Source organism: Grammomys surdaster, unplaced genomic scaffold, assembly GCF_004785775.1.
Source record: "Grammomys surdaster isolate TR1022 unplaced genomic scaffold, NIH_TR_1.0 125767, whole genome shotgun sequence".
In the NCBI taxonomy this organism is placed as follows: Eukaryota; Metazoa; Chordata; class Mammalia; order Rodentia; family Muridae; genus Grammomys; species Grammomys surdaster.
In genome coordinates this window covers 1,051,508-1,073,613 of record NW_021620598.1, presented here as the reverse complement: position 1 = coordinate 1,073,613, position 22,106 = coordinate 1,051,508, and the positions used below count along the sequence as shown (strand labels likewise).

At 48.3% G+C, this 22,106-nt stretch overlaps 1 protein-coding gene across 3 annotated transcripts in view; it reads left to right on the top strand.

The window, feature by feature from the left end:
* Efcab6 (EF-hand calcium binding domain 6) overlaps nucleotides 1–22,106 on the top strand; it is a 173,170-nt gene that overhangs the window by 135,990 nt on the left and 15,074 nt on the right. For all 3 annotated transcript variants that reach the window (XM_028788769.1, XM_028788767.1, XM_028788766.1), the window contains 2 exons: nucleotides 3,586–3,781; nucleotides 6,736–6,927. In XM_028788769.1, coding sequence (XP_028644602.1) covers nucleotides 3,586–3,781; nucleotides 6,736–6,927 — 388 coding nt within the window. The remainder of the gene's footprint in view (nucleotides 1–3,585; nucleotides 3,782–6,735; nucleotides 6,928–22,106) is intronic.

Genomic DNA, 22,106 nt, shown 5'->3' with positions numbered 1-22,106 from the left:
CCCTTCTTCCCTCCCTCTCTCTTTTCTCCTCCTCTCCACCTCCTCCTAGTATGTCCTTCTCTGTACTAATAGGCCGGCATCCTGGTTGGTTTTTTTTTTTTTCCTTCTCCTCAGTCTATTCACACAGCCTTGACTGAGGCGACCTCCAGTTGCTGTTTGCTGTTCTGTGTTTCAGCCACAGGCCAAGAGACTCCTTTGACAATGCTTTAACTTCTCTCAGTGCCCAGCTCAGGGCTTCCCCACTGAAAGCTGCAGCCCTTTGCCCTGTCCCTGCCGCCTGCTGGTTCCCACCCCTTCAGTCAGGAGCTCAAGGCCTTTAGCTGATGACCTTGGAGCAAAATGTATCCTTTTCTAGGTGACAAGCTCATGTCAACACTTCCTGACTTTTGCTTTTATTTATTATTATTATTATTATTATTATTATTACTATTATTATATTTTAAACTTGTGTGGTTGACTTTCAAGGAAGACATGGGCTTTAGTCTGTGTCTCCACAGCCTCCCGTCAAGCCTCCTTCCTCAGCGTCCATTGCACAAACACAGAGAACTTGGTGCGCAGGTCACCACATGTTGCCGCACAGGTCACCTGTCCTTGGGTAGTCCGCAAGCAGAGTCCACCTTAGCATGGTCAGCCGTCATTTTCCTCTCTACATAGTACTTTCCCCGGGGCCATGCCATTATTACTTCTGTTTGGTCAGTGTCCTAGTTCCTTGTCACTGCTGATAAATCCCCAGCTCACCCCGAAACAAAGGTCTCTATCCAGTGTGTTCAGTCTCCTAGGACACGCTATTTTTGTGTTCTGAGATTTTGGGAGGTTTTCTTGATGTAACTTTGGTTGTGGACCACAGAGCCATCCAGACGCGATCCCTCCTGGTTCCAAGCTTTCTCACGTATTTTGTATTTCTTACTTTTCACTCTGGGTTCTGGGAGAGCCCCTGGCTCTCACTTCCAACTAGTCCCTCTCCTGCTGCCTGCCCTGCAGTGTTCTGTGCTTGGGTTTGTCCTATAAGCATTTGTCATTAGCATCATCCTGTTGTTAGTTCTTAGATATCCATCTCATTTACCAGATCTCACTTCTCTGCGGGGACCAGAAAAAGTCACAGGCATCCAGTTCAGTTTCTCCTTTTTGGACTGAGGGCCAGGCTGCTAAGACTGCACTAAGCCCAGCCTTTGATTTCCTAGCTTCCATTCTGTCTTTGCTGGGGTTGGTCCTTCCTGAAGTAATTTTCTAGAAAACGGTAGACAAAAATTACATTTCCTGAATTGTTTCATTCTGGTATGAATTGTTTCATTCTGGTATGTTTTAACTGTCCCTCATACAGTTTGTCAGCTTGTCTGCCTCTGGAATCCAGGAAGAAAATAGTTTTTCTGGTTTTTAAAGACATTGCTTTGTTATGTGCAAGTTGTAAGAAACTCACTACCTTTGAGTGTGTGTATGTGTTTTGCACATGTGTCTGTATTGTGTGTGCATGTGCATACTGTATATTATATGTATGTGTATGCTGTGTTTTATAGTATGTAAGCGTATCAGAGGATATGTGCATGCATGTGTGATTATGGTATATGATTATGGTATACTGTGTATGTTTGTGGTATATCATGTCTGTATGCACGTGTGTGTATATGTGGTATATATAGTATGTGCATGTGTGTAGTATATATGTGCATGTGTGTTGAATGTGTATGTTGTCTCATGCATGCATGTGTAGTGTGTGTATGTGTGAGCTGTCTGTTTGTGGCATGTATGGAGTGTGTGCATACACGGTGTGGCAGATGTGTGTGGAAATGGAGGTCCATCCAGACCATCTTGAAGTGCTCACGTGTTCTCTCCTTTAAGAGTCTTCTGTCTGAATCTATTTCCAGCTGAATAAGGATTCATGTGTTCAATGAATAAATCATGGGAAAATAGACACAGATAAGTAATTAGTTAAATGTTTCTGAGAGAGTCTTGTTCCAGTGTAGCTAGACTTGGTACTTTTATAAACAACACAAAAGGCCTCAGACGTTCTGCTCTCCACCCTTCAATGGGTGATCAACTTTCCTGCACAACGAAGCCTTAATAAGGATCCATCACTCAGTCACTTGTTCCTCTTCAAAGACCCCTTGATGATAAACATCTTGGCTATTGGTAATTACATGTAGATTATTCTTTCCCAGATCCAAAATAGACTTTTCTAAGCCCCAGCGAGGAGGTTCGCATGTGCGTTTGCTTTATGGCTGCATCTTAACACTGTGCTGGCAGCTCCTCCCAGTGCATGAAGCGGCACTGATTGTCTGTGTCCTTGTGTCCCTGTCACGTGGTCCATGCCAACGCAGGCAGTCTAGGATGCTCCCCAGCTGCAATTTGAAAATCGAGCCTCTCGCCTCTTTTAGAAGCATCTGAGTCACTGGAAACTTCTCTCCTGCTTGAGCTCCCAAGCTTTCCGATGTGGATGCTCGTTCCCGTCCAGCTGACAGAACATCCAAGCACTCAAAGGACCCCAAGAATTAATTACAAAAGAAGCAACCTTTTGCCTGTGTGTGCACATGCATGTTCTGCCTGCCTCTTTTTTCTATTTTTGAGACAGAGTGCTGGATTATAACGCACCAAGTAGGCTGTGCTAGCAAACCCCACACGTCCATGTAGCTCCTCCATCTCCACACTAGCCCTTTAAAAAACAAAAATGAAAAACAAACACAGGGGTATAGGATCGAAATCAGGTCCGTTTTCTTATCAGCAAACACTGTCCCATCTGAGCCATCTACCCGCCCAGGAGCAGGGAACATGAGGGCATGAGACTTCCAGTGTCTTTAATAAACACACTTGAGTGTTCATGGAGAACGCTTGGACCTAACTCCAGTTATTCTCTCGGAATTTAGAGGGAATTGTCTCTCTGAGTTGAGGGCATGAGGGAGGCTGTTGTTGCTGCACCGATGTCCTTGTGGGGACATATGCTGAGATGGAATTTTTATGGAGGAAATATTAAGTTTTTGCACAATAGCCTTGGAGAGCTTTTGGCTTGACAACTCATTCCAGCCAGGCCTGGAGAAGAATTCAGTGTCTCTGCCTCAGTTGCCCCATCCATGTGCTTCTCTGATATACTTCCCTTGTGAGTCCCACTTACCACACCTTCCTGCACACCCCATGGTTAACACCTCTGCCGTGATGGGAACTCCCTGTCCAGTTTGTAGCTCAACTGGCTGCTGCCTAGTTATTCCCACTATCCTCAGCAGGATGTCTTCCCCACAGATGCCCCAGCCATGGACTGGCATCCATCTTTTCATCCAGCAACTCTGCTCTCCGAAACTCTGAGCCTCAGTGCCCAGCCATCGGGTCTTGGGTCTTGAGGACAGAGCAGCCAGTGGCCTCCCCTCTGGGGCATCCCTCAGTCTTTCCTCTCATAGCCTTCCCCTTGTTCCTCCTCGTGGTGACATTCAAGTGCGCCCATCAGAAGCAGCACCCGTGGGCATGCTCCAGCAGGGTGGGCACCAACCTCTTTGAATCATTCTCTTTCCCACACTGCCTCTGTATTCCACAACTGTTTGTTGAATGAATAAGCAACTTCTTTTCTTCAATGAATCTATTTTTTTTTCTTTTGTGGGGAAGCTTGGACGTAGGTGTGCATAACAATCACATCGACCCTGTCGAATTCTTGAGAGCACTTGAGGTCAGCTGGGCCAGCAGAGCTCACCCGAAGGAGAAGGAAGAAAGTTCGCCCATCAACTTCTCTAGGCTGACCCCAGATGAGGTGTTGAAGAGCATGCAGGAGATAGTGGAGTCCTCCCAGCCTGCTTTGGTAAAGGTATGACAGTTTGCAAAGAGCCCCATCTTGTAAATTCACCCCTCCCTCCCTCCCTCCCTGCCTCCCTCCCTCCCTGCCTCCCTCCCTCCCTCAGGCTCCAAGCTCTACCCACTGTGACCTCTCTTCAGTCTCCTGAGCATCTGCTCAGTTTAAGTGAGATGCTGATTGGGGCAACTGTGTCTCTGCTGTTGTTCTATGAAAAGCTGCCCTGGCTCTGTCCAGCCCACTGAGGTGGAGGCAAGCAAACACCAGGCAAGCTGAGGCCGCAGGGGTCAGGCAGAAGAGACAAAGACACCCGGTCTCATACAAGGTGTAAGGTGAGGCCGACACCTCAGGCTGTGTTCATACCTACACATTGACACACAGGTACCTATGTTCATAGACAAAGATAATTCATTATAAAGGACAGAGAAGCCGGATGATGGTGACACATATACCTCATGACCCTTGCACAAGCAAGTGACCCATGGGGATGAGTGACATCAAAGTGGCCTTCAAGAAGTTGAACAGGACAGGCTGTGTCACAGAGACTGTTGTGGAGGGGACCCGAAGGCCATGAACCATCTGAGGAGAAGGTTGTTCCACCGCTGCCCTATGGGTGACCTGATTTGCTTGGTGTGGTACCTTGAGTCATGACAGTGTCTCTAGAAAGTGTGATTGGGAACCATGCTCCTGAAAGTGTGTCCCCAGCCTGGTTCACAGGTACCTGAGGTGGACACACCAATCCCAGGTGACTATAGTCATCTCAGACTAACAGATTGTCAGAGGCCACTTGGACCATATGCGTGAGGACCCACCAGGAAGAATCTCCCCTTCCCCTCCCCCCAGCACACAGCAGAGTCTTAGCCTCCACATCAGGAGGGTTCCAGTGCTTTGCAGACAGCCATGCTTCTGCCTGCATGGAGCTCTGGTGGGGTGCCAACCCTCATGAGAGCCCATGGACTCCTAGAGCATAGCATGAAGGCTGGGGGTCATTCTTCCTGTTCTACAAGAAGGGAAACTGAGGCTGAGGCTGAGGGCCATAGCCTCACAGGTCATAGGTGGCAGGGCTGTGAACATGGCTAGAAGCAGAGAGGGACCAGTCCATGCCCTTTTCTCCAAATCTGGGAAGCCTAAGGATTTAAAGACCTAGCTGGGCATGCTGGCTCATGCCTGTTGTCACATTGCTTGGGAGACTGAGGCAGAAGAATTGCTGCAGGTAATAGACCAGGCTGATCTATATAGAAAGAACCCTGTCTTCTCTGGGGAAAGGGCTGTGGAGGTGTTTCCCTGAGATGTGTTACTATATTGCTTACCAGCAAGGTTTAATTAGATTATAAAGCCCTCATGGGCAAAGAGGCTTCCAAGGCCGCCTCTAAATTTAGATTTAAACTTGGACTTGGTTTGGTTTGGTAAATGAGATCCACCTACTCTCTCAGTGTAAGGAAGTAAGGTAGGCGCTTGGATCCAAAAAGGAGGGGACAGTGGGGAGAGAAGCAGAAAGGTGGGTGTGGACTAGCCAGCTGGGAGAAGCTCCAGAACTTGGCCTCTATCCTATAAAGCACATATTGCCAGTATCTAGCTCTCTGTGAGGACTTAGCATCTGAGATCATTAACCCGAAGGAAAGGGGAGGGCAGCTTTGTGGTGCAGCATCCCTGCAAGCTACAGGAGGCCAGGCGTTCTCTGGCTTGTCAGTTACAGGACTGGCCAAGTCTCCCCGTTTCTGTATATGGGTCCTTCTTTGGAACATGATGCAGGAACAGAGCTCTCATGTTCAGGGTTGCTTATTCTTTGGGTCTCAAGTGACACAGCTTGGCATCTCTCGGGATATTTCTGAAGCTAGGGACCGTGGGCCTCGGGGAGGAACCACAGTGGTTTCTTGTGGAAAAAGAAAAAAGTTCTTTATGTGGCATGAAGTTCTACAGCAGGGAGTACAGGAGGAGAGCTGCAGGTGGGGGAGGGGTGGAGGCTATGGGTAGAGAAGAGAGGGAGGGGTGAGGCTGGTTCAGGATGACCACCAGAGGGGACCGGGCAGGGCATGCAAACACATCGCTAAAAGCTATTGCAGATGCCACACACCTGTCTTGTTTCCAGGCAACATAGCAATACTGTATCCCCACAATGTTTTATAGATTTCAGAGCCCTTTCCTGTTTACCTCCCACATCTGTGCTGTGGCTAGCGGGCTGAGTTCATCCACAGGTCCCAGGGAGCTTCAGACCCTGATGCTAGAAGTAACTGGATTCACATGGCTTCTCAGGTTCCCAGAAAATCATGGTATCATCTCCCCACATGACATGGCTTCTAGCATCTGGACAGCCACAAAGCTTCTTTTGCTTGGATCTTCTCTTAGATGGCTGTGCCCTGGTTTCCACATCCCTGTACTTCCCAGCCAAAGACTCAGTCACAACCACCCCTAGCTAGGTTCACCTTTACAGAGCATGTGCCAAAGCCCAGAGAGGTCAGGGACTTAGCTGAGCAACTCAGGGACAGGGACTGCCCCTCTGTGCCCTGCTGTGCCCTGCTGTTCCCTGCTGCCTCAACGACTGCCTGAAAAGCTCTGTGGTATTTTGCTTACACACACTCCCTGCTCCAAGGTGTGCCTAACTCACACGGCACAAGAAAGATGGCTCAGGAGAGCTGGGCCCGTGGGCTGCAGGCACATTAAATTTTTACTTTAAGAAAAGCAGCTTAATCTGCCACCTGATATATATTTCCCTGTGCAGTAAGAATGAATGATTTTGTTTCGACAGATGGAGAAGTGTGTGCATACTTTTTATAGCACGTTTTTACACCTTTGCAGTTGACTGCTGCACGACTCGACCCACGGTTTGTCATGATTGCCACACAGCTCGACCCACCGTGTCAGGATGACGATTCCACTCGTGGTGTGGGCACAGCCCCTCACACATAGGCTGGAGCATTCATTTGCCAGGAGCATTTGCCAGTTTTTCTTCTGCTTTTGTGATGTTTTAGGCATTCTCTGCACTGGATAAAGAGGACACAGGGTTCGTGAAGGCTATGGAATTTGGAGATGTCTTGAAGAGTGTATGCCAGAAGCTAACAGATAACCAATACCATTACTTCTTGAGGAGATTAAGACTTCACCTAACACCCAACATACACTGGAAATACTTCCTGGAGAACTTCAGCTCCTTCTTGGATGAGGTAAGGCACTCTCCCTCAAAGCAGCTCACAGGGACAGCCAATTCGAACGTCATCATTAGAGCAAGCCAGATGAAAACCTGTGATAAACCATGTGGTGTGCTAGAAGGGAAATTGTATTCTCTACTTTGTGAGGAAGTGTTTTCTCGTGTGAAAGAGGCCTGGGAGCTCACTCTCTCTTGCTGGCTTTAGCATTCAGAGGACCTTAGCTCTCAGAAGAAGACCTGGCATCTACAGAAGTGAGGCCCACTGAGGCCAGGCCAAGGGCTGCACCAGCAGAGCCCCAGACAGAGTCGAACATGGTGGTGTGTGGTCCAGAGAGATGCACAGATGAAAGGTAGAAAGTCCCCTGGGAAACCAGGAGGTCTTCACAAAGTGGGGATGGCAAAGGCTGGGCCGCTTCCTGTGGCTAAATAAATGGCTCTGTGTCACTGACAACACCTCTAGCCTAGGTAAGTGAGGAGACACCATTCTGCACAGCAGTCTGTGTTGAGGGAGGCAGGTCACAGTTGCTGTGACCCCACCCTTGATGGAGGAACAAAAGGATGCAGTGGATACACCACAGAGAGCTCACACTAGCAGGTGCTAACTGTTGTCTGAGCTGGCTACTCTGGTCCGTTCTTGATGTCCTTTCCAGATGCCAGCCTGTGTGTGACCATGTGTTGAACACCCGAGTTCACTGTCCCCAGTTGTAGCCTCCTGGTTAGGCACCTCATAATCATAGGCCAATTTTATAGGTGAGGACTCTGACCCAGGGATGCTGAGTGATCCCCTGCCTCAGCCTTCCAGTCTGATTACAGTCATGAGCCAGCATGCCCAGCTTCCACTCACGTTAGTGGCTTTAGTTCATTCACAAAATCTGTTTTAAAGATAATCTCCATGTTAAATGGAAAGACTCTGTCGAGAACATGCTAGTATTCTTGCATGTGTTCCCATGATCCTGCTGGAAGCATGTAGGTTGTCTTGCATTTCTTCCATCACAGGCAAAGCCTCTGTGCCTGTGTCCTGAGGCACAGATGTATACATATGCACATATATGATGCATGTGTGTAAACACACATGTGCAAGCATGTATACACACACACACACACTCTGCTGCTCCATGTGAAATGACTATTGGTCCTGATGCTGCCTGCGGTCTCATAGGTGGCTATGTAGTGCCTACTCTCCTGGGTAGCATACCAGGCTTCCCGGTGCTCCATGTTCCCACCAACCCTGTTTTTAGCCACATTAGCCTTGCCTTGGTTTTAATGAGGTCAGGCTGTGATGGGCCCCCTGTCCCCTGGCTGTTACAAAGACCTCCTCCTTCTCTGTGGCATGACTTTTAACCTTCACATATTATGAGCATTGCTCTGCCCTGTGATGATGCTTTTTGTCACCCTATAAAAAAAAATACACTGTTTGTTGTGCAAAGCAGCATTCATATTGACCCCCCACTATGTCAGTGACTTGTCACTAAAAGGAAGGAGTGAGCTCCGGCTCAGGCAGGGTGCTTCCTGTGTGTTTCCTCATTGTTAACTGAGTGAGGGAGGTGGGCAAGTGCTGTGTGCACTTGTAAGACAAGAGAAGATTTAAAACCTGGAAGGAGGCAGTTGCCAGGCCAACGCCTCTGTGCCCCCTTGAAGACCGCTTTTCCTGTTTTGAATCCATTTGGAGCTATGCAGAGTAGAGATGACACTAAAGATGTAACTGGGTGTCTTGGCTTCTTCCACTTATATTAAATGGTGCCAGGCCGCCTACAGGTAGAATGTGGATGCTTAGGAACTCCCCGTTGACTCTCTTACTCCTGAGCGTTTAGAGTGTTCCTACTTTGGCCACTGTGATGTATTCTTCAGCGAACACTTTCCTTTGTAAATCTACATCAACATTTATAGCATTCCACGTCTATGGGGTGTGTGCATGTGTGTGCAAACTTGCATGTATGGGCACATGCATATGTGTGTGCATACACGTGGAGGCTGGAAGTTGATATCACATCTCTTCCTCAATTTCCCTCCCACTGCATTTCCTACAACGGGGTCAGCCAGTCTAGCTAGCCAGCTTACCAGTTTCTGTCTCCCAGGAGCTGACATTGCAGGTGAGCCACTACAATAGCCTGCTTTGGGGTTTGTTTGTTTGTTTTTTAATTTTTTTGAGAACCTCATTAATACAGTATCTATATAATTTCCAACCTTTCCTCCCCCTACTCAAACTCTTCCCCTGTCCTTCCCACTCTCTCTCAAATTTATTACTTCTTCTTTAATTTTATATATAAAATATATACATATTTTATATAATTTATATATAAATATATATAAAAAATATGAGAGAGAGAGAGACAGAAGCAGAGGGAGAAAGCATGTTGAGTCCATTGGTGTTGCTTGTGTGCATATGTGTTTAGTGCTGACTGCTTGATATCAGATAACCCATGGAACTCATCTTTGGAGACGTCTGGTTTTCCATCTCTTGGCAGCCATTAACTGCCTGTACCCCGTCATCTAGGGGTGGAGTCTTATGAGATTCTCCCATCCACGGTGGCATGTCCACCGATATCATCGTTCAGGTCTTGTTTGGCATCCGTGTATGTGAAGTCTCATGGCTGCAGCTTCCCTGTCTTATGTAAAAGACACAGTCTCACAGCAGACCTCTGGTCCTCTGGCTCTAACAGTTTTTCAGCCTTCTCTTCCACAATGCTCTCCCGAGGCTCGGGTGTGGAGTTGCGCTGTAGATGTATCAGTTGGGACTGGGCACTCCATGGTCACCTGTTCTCTGCATTTTAACTAGTTCTGGCTTTCTGTGATGTCTCCATCCACGGTGTCTCCATCTGTTGCACAAAGAAGCTTCTCAGACGAGGGGTGAGACCTGTGCTTCCCTGTGGGTCTAGGGATAAGTATTTATTATGCATCTGGGGGTTGTGCTGGCTGAGGAATGCGCCTGCCCAGTTTCTGTGTGGGTTCTGGAATCCTAATTCTCATCCTCACGCTTGAGTGATGAGTCCGAAACCAACCCCCACCCCCAGACCCTATGTCTACCATTTATGGAACCCCAGAGCAAAAGCATCTGGGGTGAAAGAGCAGGAATCTCTTTATCACTCTTGAAAGCAACTCCCTGTACGATATCTTTAAAACAATTCTGCGTATTAGATTACATCATCTGAAATCATCGTTGAAGGTGATTGGATGTAGACAGTGCATATGGTCATCTGGGTCCATCATACACTATTTAGCCTGAACTCATAGCTTTGAAGAGAAGAGTTGAGACTGTCCCTCTGTTCTGCAATATGGCTTCTCTCCAATCCCTCTGCATGAACCTTTCCAGCCAGACTCTGGGCAACAGGGTTTGTGGTCGGCTAGAGGGTTTCAGGACTCTTGTAATTCGTTTTAAATTATTTTTAATTTAAAATAATTAAGCGCATCTGTATGCATCTGGGGTGTATGTATACACACTGACCAGAGAGGTCAGAGGGGTTGGATCTCCTGGAGCTAAAGTTACAGGAAGTTTTATAAACCACCTAGTGTGTACTTCCTGCCATCCAGAGTACCTGCTCCAGCCTAGGGGACAGGGAACAAGGTCTAGGTCACATGCCTGATGCTAGAGTGTACTGCAAAACAAATAGAACGCTGGACACAGACCTATGTGAGAGGGAGGCTTAGAGGGGAGGGGCCTCCCCAGAGATAGGAGTGATCAAGGCACACAGTCAGATGGAAGAGTCTGTCAGTGTAGTCGATGGTTAGGGGAAGGTGAGCTCTGCAGGGAAGGCTGGCATGGCTCTGCCAGGCTTAGGGTCCTACAGTTGTTGAATGGCTTGGTGGAAGGTGGAAGTGTCCAGGTCTACTTGGGCTGTACTACAAAAGATCTGTGGAGTCTAAATGTGGACGTGGAAGAGCCCATACCTGGGGGGCAGGTGCAGTCCCACCTTGGGTGCCATTATGTTCTCACACAGGACTCAACAGGGGACAAATACTACTAGGCCTCTACCTGAGACACTTGGAGCCCTTCCCAGTAGTGTTATGTCAGCGGTTCTCAACTTCCTTAATGCTACAACCCTTTAATACCGTTCCTCATGCTGTGGTGACCCCCTACCATAAACTTATTTTGTTGCTACTTCATAACTGTAATCTTGCTACTGTAATAAATCATAATATAAACATCTGATATGCAGGATATCTGATATGCGACCTCCAAAGGGGTTTCGACCCACAGTTTGAGAACCACTGTATTATGGGTTCTGTTTACAAGAGTCAACCTCATCTCTAGACACATTTTGTTCCACACCCCGTGAGGGTTCTGGAAGAATGGTCAGTGGGGTGATGTTCAAAGTGTTCATCAGTGGAACACTGGGAAGAGCCAAGACCACAAGGGCAGCTGTTCCCACCCTCTGTACACCTTCCTTCATCAGAGAGTCATTGTACCACAGTGAGACTGGTCTAGGGGGGTACACCAGAGAGGTAGCTGAGCCCCAGTCCTGCATATCTCCCAGGGTTCTGAAGACACCTAGTTGAAAGATGCACACCTAAATCCAGGTAAAGCAGAAGAGTGTTGCTTACCTGGCTGACAAGCTGAGCCAGGGATCACAGGTTTAAAGGACCACAAGCGCCCCCACCCCGTCCTGTGAAGGGGCACACAGTACAAGTGCCGTGTGGGTGCTCAGTTTGTCCTGTTTACTCACCAGCTGGGACAGGAAGCAGGGACAGAGAGACCACACAACGGCTCTTGAATGCTTTTCAGAGTGTAGATGCCTCACTCTGGGCCATAGAGAATGGCTGGGGACTCCCCACTCTATGTGACTGGGGAACTGGGGGAGGATAGGCTTTTGTCACTCAGCCTGCTACAGCTTAATCCCAGGCTCTCACTAGGAGGGAAGAGAAGTCAGAAGTGGTTGGGCTGAGTAAAGTCTCACTTCAGCTCATTAAGGGGACACCAGCCATCCTCTCCCTCTAGGGGACACAGGGGAGGCAAGTAATTAAAAAGAGATTACTGAAGTGTAATTAAAGAAGCCAACACCTTCCTCACCGAGGGATTCAGCAGAGATTACCCCCAGCCAAGGCCACTTGATTCTTGGGCTGTAGAACTGTACTCGGCCTTAGTAAGACCTTAAATGTATTGAAGAATGAAGTCCGTCATCTGACTTCACCCACATCTCGTGCTCAGTGAACCTCAATGCCCCTTCTCAGACATGTTTAAGATCTCACATCTTGTGGCCATTGTACAGGCGTGTGGGACTAAGCCCTTCCCACAGGCGAAGCATCCTGGGTCCTGGCTCCACACTGTGGCTGTTCTGCTCTAGGCCACTCCTGTTTCCAGAGGCACCAGTGTAGTTAGTGCTTCACAAGAGCAGAGTGAAGGCAGAAGAGCCCACTCAAGGCTGGAGTCCCACTTCCCATGCACAGCCCACTCACACAGGAAGGCCAGCCCCATGGTTATAAAGGCCAGTGGGCCCATGAAGGGGAAGGTGACCCCAGCGTCCCTCACCACTGGGGATTGACCTCTCCAGCATCCAAGACCTGTGGCCCAGTGGCCAGGTTACAGGACAAAGCATCGAGCAAGAGACAGACCTTCCTCATGCTCCTGTCACTCCTCAGCCAAGCTCTCTCTCAGCTCTGGGAAAAGCGTTCCACACCCAAGTGCTTTGTGTGGAAGACAGAATGTCACCTTGCCTGAAGGAAATCATTCCTGCTCAGTGTAGTTTTGGATCTACTGAGTACCAGAGATGGGTTCAGCTCAGTGGTGGCACTGCCAGCCGAGCATACCAGGAAGCCAGGAGCCAATCCCAGGGCCGCTGTATCAGGGAAGTCCTGCAGAGAATGACTGGGATACAGTGGTCCCTTCCCCTTCTCTCTCTGTTGAGTAGTACTCTGTAGCTCTTCTCCAGCAAATTGGGCATCTTGGGGTCCAGGTGTGCGGTGGGTAAGGGGGAGCACTCAGAGGACCCCACTGAGTGATGCACCTTCACAGAATTGGCCATGGCCACTCCTGTGGAAGCCAGTGTGGACTGTGCTGAGATATTAAGAAAGAACAACTTGCCCACCCAAAGATTGTGTCTGGCCAGCCACAGTCATCTTCTTGTCACCACAATCAAATGTCACCAGACAAGAGGGCATCAGGCAGGTTCCACAAGCCAGCCACATCCCAGGCTTTCCCATGAGTGCTCTTCACTGGTCCTCTTGGTAGCCCTGCATGCTGGGAGCACGTTATATCAGCACCATCAGGAGAGGAAACCAAGGTTCAGAGAGCCATGACATCCCCCCAGAGCTAGCTATCCAGGCTGGGACTAGGATCCCACAGCTTGGAGACTTATATCCTCAGCTTCCCTCGGAGAAGGAGAGCTGCTTCACTGTCTGCCCTTAGGACTGTCACATAGATTCCTTGCCCTGTGGTTGACAGCTTCGCAGGAACCCCGGCCCAGCCAACACCAAATATCTGCATTATTATTTGTATTCTAACCTATTCCAGTTTGTGCTGAGTGTTTTGGTGATGATGTGGTCAGTGGTGTGGAATTTATTTGAGTAGAGGAATTTATATTAGCATTTTCATAAGTGACTTCACCCCTGAGTTTATTGGGTCATTAAAGAGCCAAAGGGGCAGCTTTGATTCCCTGAACATTATGACAGTTTCACACACTAGGAGGATTTGTGAGGCGGGTGTTTGCACAGGTCTGGGCAGATTCTGTGTAAGTGCCCACTGTGTTCTAAAAGTGAGCTGAAGAGCTAGGAGGCAGTGAGGGGAGGGGGGAAGAGAGTTAGGATGCAGGCAGGAGTGGTTTTCTGATGAGCCTTTGACCCTATAGTTAAGGGAGGACCTATAGGGAAAGACATACTGGAAGAGTGCTTTGTGTAGACCCAAGTCTGGGGAGCATACATCAGATATGGCCAGGGCATGGAGAATGGGAGATGCAGCCAGCAGCCTCTGTTCCCTCCCTTGTGGGCATCTCTGAATGTCCCCTGGAACAAGAGGTTTTGGTCTCTCAGTCACAGCCCTAGGATAGTACCTGGCAACTACCCTGTAGTGTTTGTGAGTGTCTGAGTCTTCTTCCAAGGAAGCTCTTGTGTTCTGCATGGCTTTTGGAGGTGTCATCATGGAAGCCTACTGTGTGTCTGGAGTGGGACTACTTTGAGATCTGTCACTGGCAGGGGGAGCCTAAGGACACCATAAGTCAGTCCCACCTTTCAGTACCCAGCCCCGTGGCTCCATAAATCAGAAAGCCTCAGCCACTCAGGATGGTGGGAGGATTTCGGAGACTGTACTCAGTCTAGCCTGCACTCTGTGAAGGCAGCATGGCCAGCAGCTTACTGGGCTGGGCCTCAGCAAGCACTGACAGGGTTGGTTGAATTTGGGGCCTTTCCAGAGATGTTCTAGAAGCCCGGAACTCTCCATGCACAGCTGTAATCAGCAACCTCAGGAGGAAATAATTTGACTCGCAATTTGAGGGGATGTGGCCCATCATGGTGGAGAAGGAACAGTGGCACACAGCAGGCCGTGGACAGCTTCATGGTGAGGGCAGCTTACCCATATTGTCAAGGATCAGGAAACAGAGAGGGGACAAGAACCTGAGCTAGGAATCTCGAGGCCAGTGACATAACTTCCTCCAGCTAGGCCCCGCTTCCTAACGCCCCCACAGTCTCCCAGCTGGGAACCAAATGTTCAAACACACGAGCCTGTGGGGATATGTCCCGGCAGCCTTCACACCCCTCATGCCACCAGGACACTTGGGATGGCGCCCGAGGTGTTGGTGTCATGCTTCATCATGAAGACAGTCCTAGGTCTTGACATCTGTCCAGTAGTCTTCCCTGGGCCACGATCACCGCCTTTCCTGCCTCTGCCTCTGTGTGTCAAGCAGACATCACAGGTGAGCAAGAGCGTCTTCCTTCCAGAGCTCAGACTTCATTTCATCTAAGTATTCAATGCTTTTTTTTTGGGGGGGGGGGGCCCCCCACAGGCAGCCTCGTTGCTATTATTTTTAGATTCATTTTAGATTCAATTGCCCACTGTAAATATAAATGAAGACACAGTACAATTAATTTCCCTGCTAATCAAAATATTTGATCGAATGAAGCAATTTTTCAATGTTTGGACCTAATTATAACCTTCTCTAGAAGGAAGTGCCGAGTTCGGTGCTGTTTCTAATTAGAAGCCTCTTGCTACCTGCTGAGTTCTTGCGGGTGAGGTTTCAGAGGCTCCCCACTCTGGGGGATCATAGGTGAAACTGTAGATTGTCCCTGAGTCCTGACAGCAGAGCCCGTTCTGTGAAGCATGGCTGGATGGGCTAGCTCTGACCTTCGTAGTAGATTCATACACCCATGGGTTGCTGAGCCAACACTGGAATGGACCTCCCTAAACCACCTTGTCTGAATCTGCTTGCTGAATCTCTAGAGCAAGGTTACCACAATCTCCAGTACCATGGGTACCTCAGTAATATAAAGGTCACCAGGAGCTGTTCTTTCTCAAGTATACCGAGGCCAAGGCTACACATGCGCTCTCTTTCTCTCTCTCTCTCTCTCTCTCTCTCTCTCTCTCTCTCTCTCTCTCTCACACACACACACACACACACACACACACACACTTCTCTTTGTCTCCCTACCCTGGGATTCCTGTCCCTAGACACCTTTGCTATAAAGCTGACTGCTGGTGGAAAGGTGTTTCTGCATCTGAATCCGATGATGGTGTCTTCTCTGATTAGAAAGAACATTCCTCTTACTTATAGAAAAAAAAAAGCACAATTTCCCCCATTCAGATGGGGCACAAAAGCGTCAGACTGAGAGCCATCTGTTCCTTCTTGGCGCCCACGGGTGAGGCTGCTGGGGACTGAGCTGAGGCAGTGGGAACCAGAAGGCCAGAGCCCAAGCAGGCTCTGTGTAAAGCCCTCGGAAGCCTGGCCCTGCCCCGAGGGTTGCATGAGATCTCTGGGTGACATTGGTGTATATATATAGGGGGGCAACAGTGCCACAAAGTTGTCAGTGGCCTGAGGACCTTCATGCCAGTGCTTTAGAGGTGGTGACAGCAGTGTTCCCTATGGATGGGGTTTTCAGTGACCTTGCTTTCTCTGGGCTTTCTGAGTGACCTCCATGGAACTGTAGGCATAACTCTGGTACACAGACAAACACATCTCTAGCTGGAGTGAGCAGTGACCACGTCCGCCACGGTGTCATATATCCTTTTCCGCCAACTCAGTCCCTGGGTATCATCTTGGACAGCATTTAAGGTCCTCCTTTTCCTTCCCCCCACCCCCAACTTTCTGGCCTGAGAGGGGGATGATGTCACCGTCACAGTGTCCTGTTGTCTGGCTGGCTGCTGGAGGGACATGCTTGGCCAGTCCATGGTTAGAATGTAAGTACCACTCTGCTCACTCTGTGCCTTCATGACAGTGTGTCAGGAGGGCCATGTCTCTTCTTGAGGGCCCTCTCCCTTACCTAGGGGACTTGGCCCACATCTCTCTCCTCCAAGGCACTAAGTTCTGTATGAGCAGAGCATAGAGAACCATTCCCTCTCGGGTCCCCAGGTGAAGTAGGTGTGCCACAGAGATCAGCAAGTGGCTGCCTGTCCCAGTGTCGAGGCCCACTGTGTGTTTGCCCTGGGAGGATGGCTCAGGTAGGTGTGTCACCTACTCCTGGGGCTGGGACTAGTCAGTCTGACCACTGCTTTCTGGATGGAGCTGCACAGAGGGACAGCAGGGGATCTGGGTCAACATCAGAGATGTGAGTCTGGCCAGCACCCTGCCTTGGCACAGCCGCTCAGGCTATAGGCATGTGGGGCGTTTGTGGATTACGGTGCACACAGGTGTGTGCATGTGTGAACCTTCCTTATGTGGCTATCTGGTGGTCCTCTTCCATTCGTTCTCCTGTATTATAGATGTTCTCTTGCTATGTTTTTTTGCTTGAAGCCATCTAGCAGGGCTGAGTTGACCGCGGGGATACTTTCTGGTTTGGTTTCTCTCTAGGGTAGAGACATCAGAGTTCCCAGTTGGGTAGAACAGATTCTTTCTGCCTTTCCATTTCCTCACCTCCAGATAGTTGATCCATGACCACCACTCAGAGTAGGCAGAATCCCGCCCACTCCCTCATTATACCACTGCCAATGCTGGCATCATTGTGTGTCTGCTGCGTGTTTCTTGGTTCCACCATGCCCCTAATATCTCCCCTAACTCCTGGGGACTCTCTCCCTGGGAGACAGAGGACAGGGACCCTTGGTCTCTGTGAAATCCATCTGTCAGAGTAAGAGAGCAAAGGTGACTGTAGAGAGTGTCAGAAGTGTGACAGGAAACTGATGAGGGGAGGGGACCGGTGGATGAGGCTCCAAGATGCCACAGACTGGAGAAGGAATGGAGACAAAGCACATAGCCTCCCAGGGCAGTACTGGAGCCCTGGGGTTCTGCAAGCCAGCAGGAGCCCTCAGCTGGAACAGGATGAGTGAGGTCACAGAATGCAGGGGGCCCATTGTGAAGCTGGCCTCTTGTCCTGGGGCTCATAAGGGTCTGGCCTTGATCGGGTTGATGCTTCTGGAAAAGAGCCTGCTCAGAGGTGTCAGACATGGGCACAGGAGACTGTCAGAATAAGGTGAGACCAGGGCTGAGCTGTTTGTGGCTGGAGTCAGAAAACAGTTAGCATAGGTGGCTGAAGGCCTCAGGGCTGAATATAGAGCTTCCATGAGCTAAGGCAGAAGCCACAGAGGATCACGCTTTGATGCTCAAGGGGACAGGGTCATCTTTGATGAAACTTATGAGCCTTGTTTGGACTCTGCTCCTCACTGAGGCTGTCTAAGGCAGCCACACTGCTGTCTAGTGCTGTCTAGGCAAACAGGCCTCTTGATCAAAGGCTCCATGGAGAGGGCCGATGCTCAATCACCCAGTGGGCAGAGCCAATTCCCACCAACACAGAATGAGTCTCAGCCCAGCTCTGTGACTCTCACTAGGTCACACACAGGTGCAGCCAGCTTCAGTCTCGTGTGGTCACGCCTTCTCCAAAAGTGTATGACAATATATTTTTCACTTGATCTTAGCCAAAAGGCCGAGAAGTGGTGACTTCATATTTTTCAATCATTGATGTAATTGTCAAAATGTCTATTGATTCCCATCCCCCATATATTCGATGAAGGTGGGGGGGGGGAAGGAGGGATGGAGGGAGGGAGAAAGGGAGACAGTGTGTACAACCTCAGCTGTTATTCCTCAGAGCCATCCACCTTGTTGAAGATAGGATCTCTCACTAGCCTGAGAATCCACTGGGCTATGCTATGCTATGCTATGCTATGCTATGCTATGCTATGCTATGCTATGCTATGCTATGCTATGCTATGCTATCCTATGCTATGCTATGCTATGCTATGCTATGCTATGCTATGCTATGCTATGCTATGCTATGCTATGCTATGCTATGCTATGCTGTCCCATGAACCCCAGGGGTGCTCCTGTCTCCATTTTCCCCATGCTGGGATTGTAGGGACACACCATCCTGCCCTCTCCTTAGGATAAGACCTGGGGATCTAGTTCAGGTCCTCGTGTGCCTCTGTGGCAGATGCTTTACTCACAGAGTCGTCTCCCCAGGCCCCAGAGAGGCTTAGTTTTCGGAACTTGAAAGAGGTTTGCGACTTGAATCTGACTCTCTCAGTCAGGAACATAGCCGTACCCTTCACTCATCCCAATTGCAGTTAATGTGGGTTTCTCTCAGGAAGCTCAGTTTCTCTCAGGATCTCACTTGTGGGTTCAGTAGCCTGTCATCAGTGAGCGGCGTGGAACTCTCCTCACTTTGACTTGTAACTCGTCACAGCTAGTGCCTCTCAGGGGCAGATACTGCTCTCATGGTTTTAGTTCAAATTGGACCACTTTCCTAAATCATTTGGAGACTTTCAAGTTGATTTGTCTGTCTAAAAGCAACGACATCTCCAGCATGTTAGTCTCCATTTTCTTGCCTTATCTCAAGAAGCAAGTCTTGTAAAAGTGGGTACAGTAGGGGAGGCATGGGGGTGCAAGGCTGTCACCCCATCCTAAGGAAGCTTGAGGCATGGAGACGCTCATAAATGAATTACAAAATAAGCAAATGAGGCCTGCCTATGTAAGGCTGTCAGGGTTTGCTAGTTTCATAAAACACGCTGCCTGACAGCGACAGAGTGGAGACATCACTGCTGGGTCACTTGAAGTGTGGCCAAGTTGGACTACTAGTTGGGAGCACTCATTGTCAAAGCCTGCTGATTGCCTAGCACAGCACTGGTACCCAGAGTAAGAGCCAGTGTCAAAGCAAGGATTGTGATTAGACCATCATCAAGATACAGCAGGGCCGGGGCTGGTGCCAGGGCCAGTAGTGGATTCCCTTGCCCTTTGGCTATCATTGGCTAGGTCGTTTTTGCCAGCAGAGCATCAACGTCTGCCCCCAGGCCTACATAGCTTCAGAATGTTTGGCTCACTCAGCAAGGAGGTGCCTGTCAAAGCTGTTTCCTGCCTTGCAGGAGGCTAACATTTCTCCTAACACACACTTTCACCTTTGGGTCTCCCAAGCCTAGCTAAAGCATAGTGCCCAGTCTCCTAAGAGACCTGACCTAGCCAGCACCCCCCCCCCCAAATAAACAGAGAGTCCCTGCCTCTTTTCCCAGCCCCTTTGATGATGTTTCTCAAGTGACTGCTCCTGGCTTGCCAGTCCATCTATCCCCAGAGTGAAGTGCCAGACACTGAAAGGAGGGTTTACTCCTCCCGGGGGCTCCCAACTGCAAGTCCTTTACTTGCTCATAGTTATAATGAGTCTTTGCCTCAGTCCAAGAAGTCCCTGATTCTGGCCCAGGCTGTACATCTCTGCTGCTCTCCTCAGCACCATGGACAGCTCTATACACCATCAAGGATTTTAGGGATGCCAACTTTTTTTTTTTTACTCTTTTCATTTCTTTCTTTCTTTCTTTTTTTTAAATGAGTCTTTTCTTTAATGAATTGTTACAATAGGTGCAGGAACAGACATTTGTGGCAGAGAAAACTGCACAAACATACAAATACATGCTGATTTACAATTTTGCCTATGTTGCTAACTGCAGACTGCAGAGACTTTTTTTTTTAAATTAGTAACTTTTTTTTAAATGTTAATCAAAGGCTTTATAAGTTTGGCAATGCTCAATAACAATATGTCCATACAATCAGAAGTGTAACCCAATACCCAACCTAGGTATACCAACTACCTTTGACTGGCGGAGACATGTAAACATCGCCTCCATGTTCCTCCCTCCCTCCCTCCCTCCCCCCCCCTCTCATATCTCCTAGCTTCTCCTCTCTTCCTCCTCCTCTCCTTACTCCTCCTCTTCCTCTCCTTACTCCTCCCACCTTAGCTCCTCCTACATATCACCCTTCCTGTTAAAATAAAAAAAAAAGCAACTTTTCTCTCAAAATACAATTAGAGCATAACTATACCAATTTGTATCAGTAAGGTACAAGATAGACCTAATACCCAGTCCATCATTTTGTTGACTAAACAGAACCTCTGTCATCTCTCCTAACTAAAAGACTAAGTTCTGAACCTGGCTTTTTTCTTGGCTTTAGAATGAATGTCAGCTGAAAACCATCCTCTCAAGTCTTTTCTCTCAAAATAAATAGCCAGGATTGGCTATGAGACTATAAGTCTTCAACCCCGTCAGAAATCCAGAATGACTGAATTAACTGAAATTATGGGAAACACAAAGCATAGCTTCTAAAACTTAGCCAATTTATAGAGACCGCTGAACACCTGGACAGTCCCTATACTACAAAATGTTTGAGCATCCAATCTTTAGGCTTCTGCCCCAGGATCATCTGACAGACCTAGTGATGCAGAATTATTAAGGGCTGATTACTCTGTCTTGGCAGATATAATCAGTCGACTATTCCTCAAGTGTGTCCTTTTCTGGACGGTAATTTGTCTGTAGATGAAAAGAGGCAATTCTTGCCTAGTGACTGTCTCACCACAACTGGAGTAACTCCAAAGACGCTCAATTTCTTCTTAGAATCCAAGACAAGGAAGCTGGCAGAAGCACACAGGTCTCTAATCAAAATGAACATTAATACAGAAATGTTTGTAACGTCAATTCTGTGGACTTCTGATGTTTTGAAAACCAACTATCCATGTAAGGCAATCTGGACTGTTATCTGTTAACTCCTCTCAGCTATTTCTAAATAAAATATAGAAAACACCCTAACAATAAACTCAGAGCCATGAATTTGCTATAGGCCCTTAACTCACAGGCTAACCATCTCAAATCAGTTTAAAAAGTTAAAGAAGGACTGGGTCTAAGCCTTGTATTCCTAAACGTGTTATATAGGCACAATGCCTATGAGAGTAACAATATTAATCTCACTTTTATATCAATAAGAAACTCATACCAATGAAAACCTTAAATTTGAAATCAAAGTAAATTTTGTACCATTTAAGAAATTATAACTTCAGCTTAATAACAACTATACAGATTTCTACCAATAGGTTATGGCTATGCAATAAATCCTAGCTATTCCTTCCTGTTCCAACAAAACCACTACTTGCCCCTAGAAAGACAGCCCAATATTAACCACCTCAGTCCCCAAACCTGGGGAATAGGGACACCCACTCTTCATTAACTTCTTCAAGCTGATTATGGGTGTTGAGATATTAGAAGAAGGGTGGGGGGAAAAGTAAATTGATAAGCTTCTGACATCTGTGTCTTCACTGCATCCAGATGAAATTCCAGAACATCAGAGGTTTGAGCAGGTCTGCTCAGCTTGCTTGATGAGTAGATACAGCAAGCAATACATTGTGTATTCTGCAATATACAATTTTACAAATACAAATTTTAGTATCAAAATAAGTTTTTGTTTGAATTCTGGAATCTAGTCTTCTGGCAGCCTGCCTCTGTCATGTCTAATCCATATAATTCGGGGAGTTTCTATGAGGGTGTGCTCCCACCATCCCTCCCATTCCCTCCTCCCTGCTCTTGAATTCCCCAACACTAGGGAATCCAAACTTTCAGGCACCAAGGCCCTTCACTTTGGGAATCCAACTTTTAAGTCCTTTTGTTAACCTAATGTGGTTAGCATTTTACTAACTGAGCTATCTCCCCAGCCCTTGAATGTGTTAAACGAACCCAAAGAAACAGCCATCAAGAGGGAATAGGAGAGAGTTTATGGTGTACCACCCCCTTGGGCTTCCCCACCTTCCAAGGGCAGAGTGCCACCCTGGAGACCACTTTCCTGGCAAGTGAGCCTGGGATTCCACACAGCTGGGCTGGCCCGT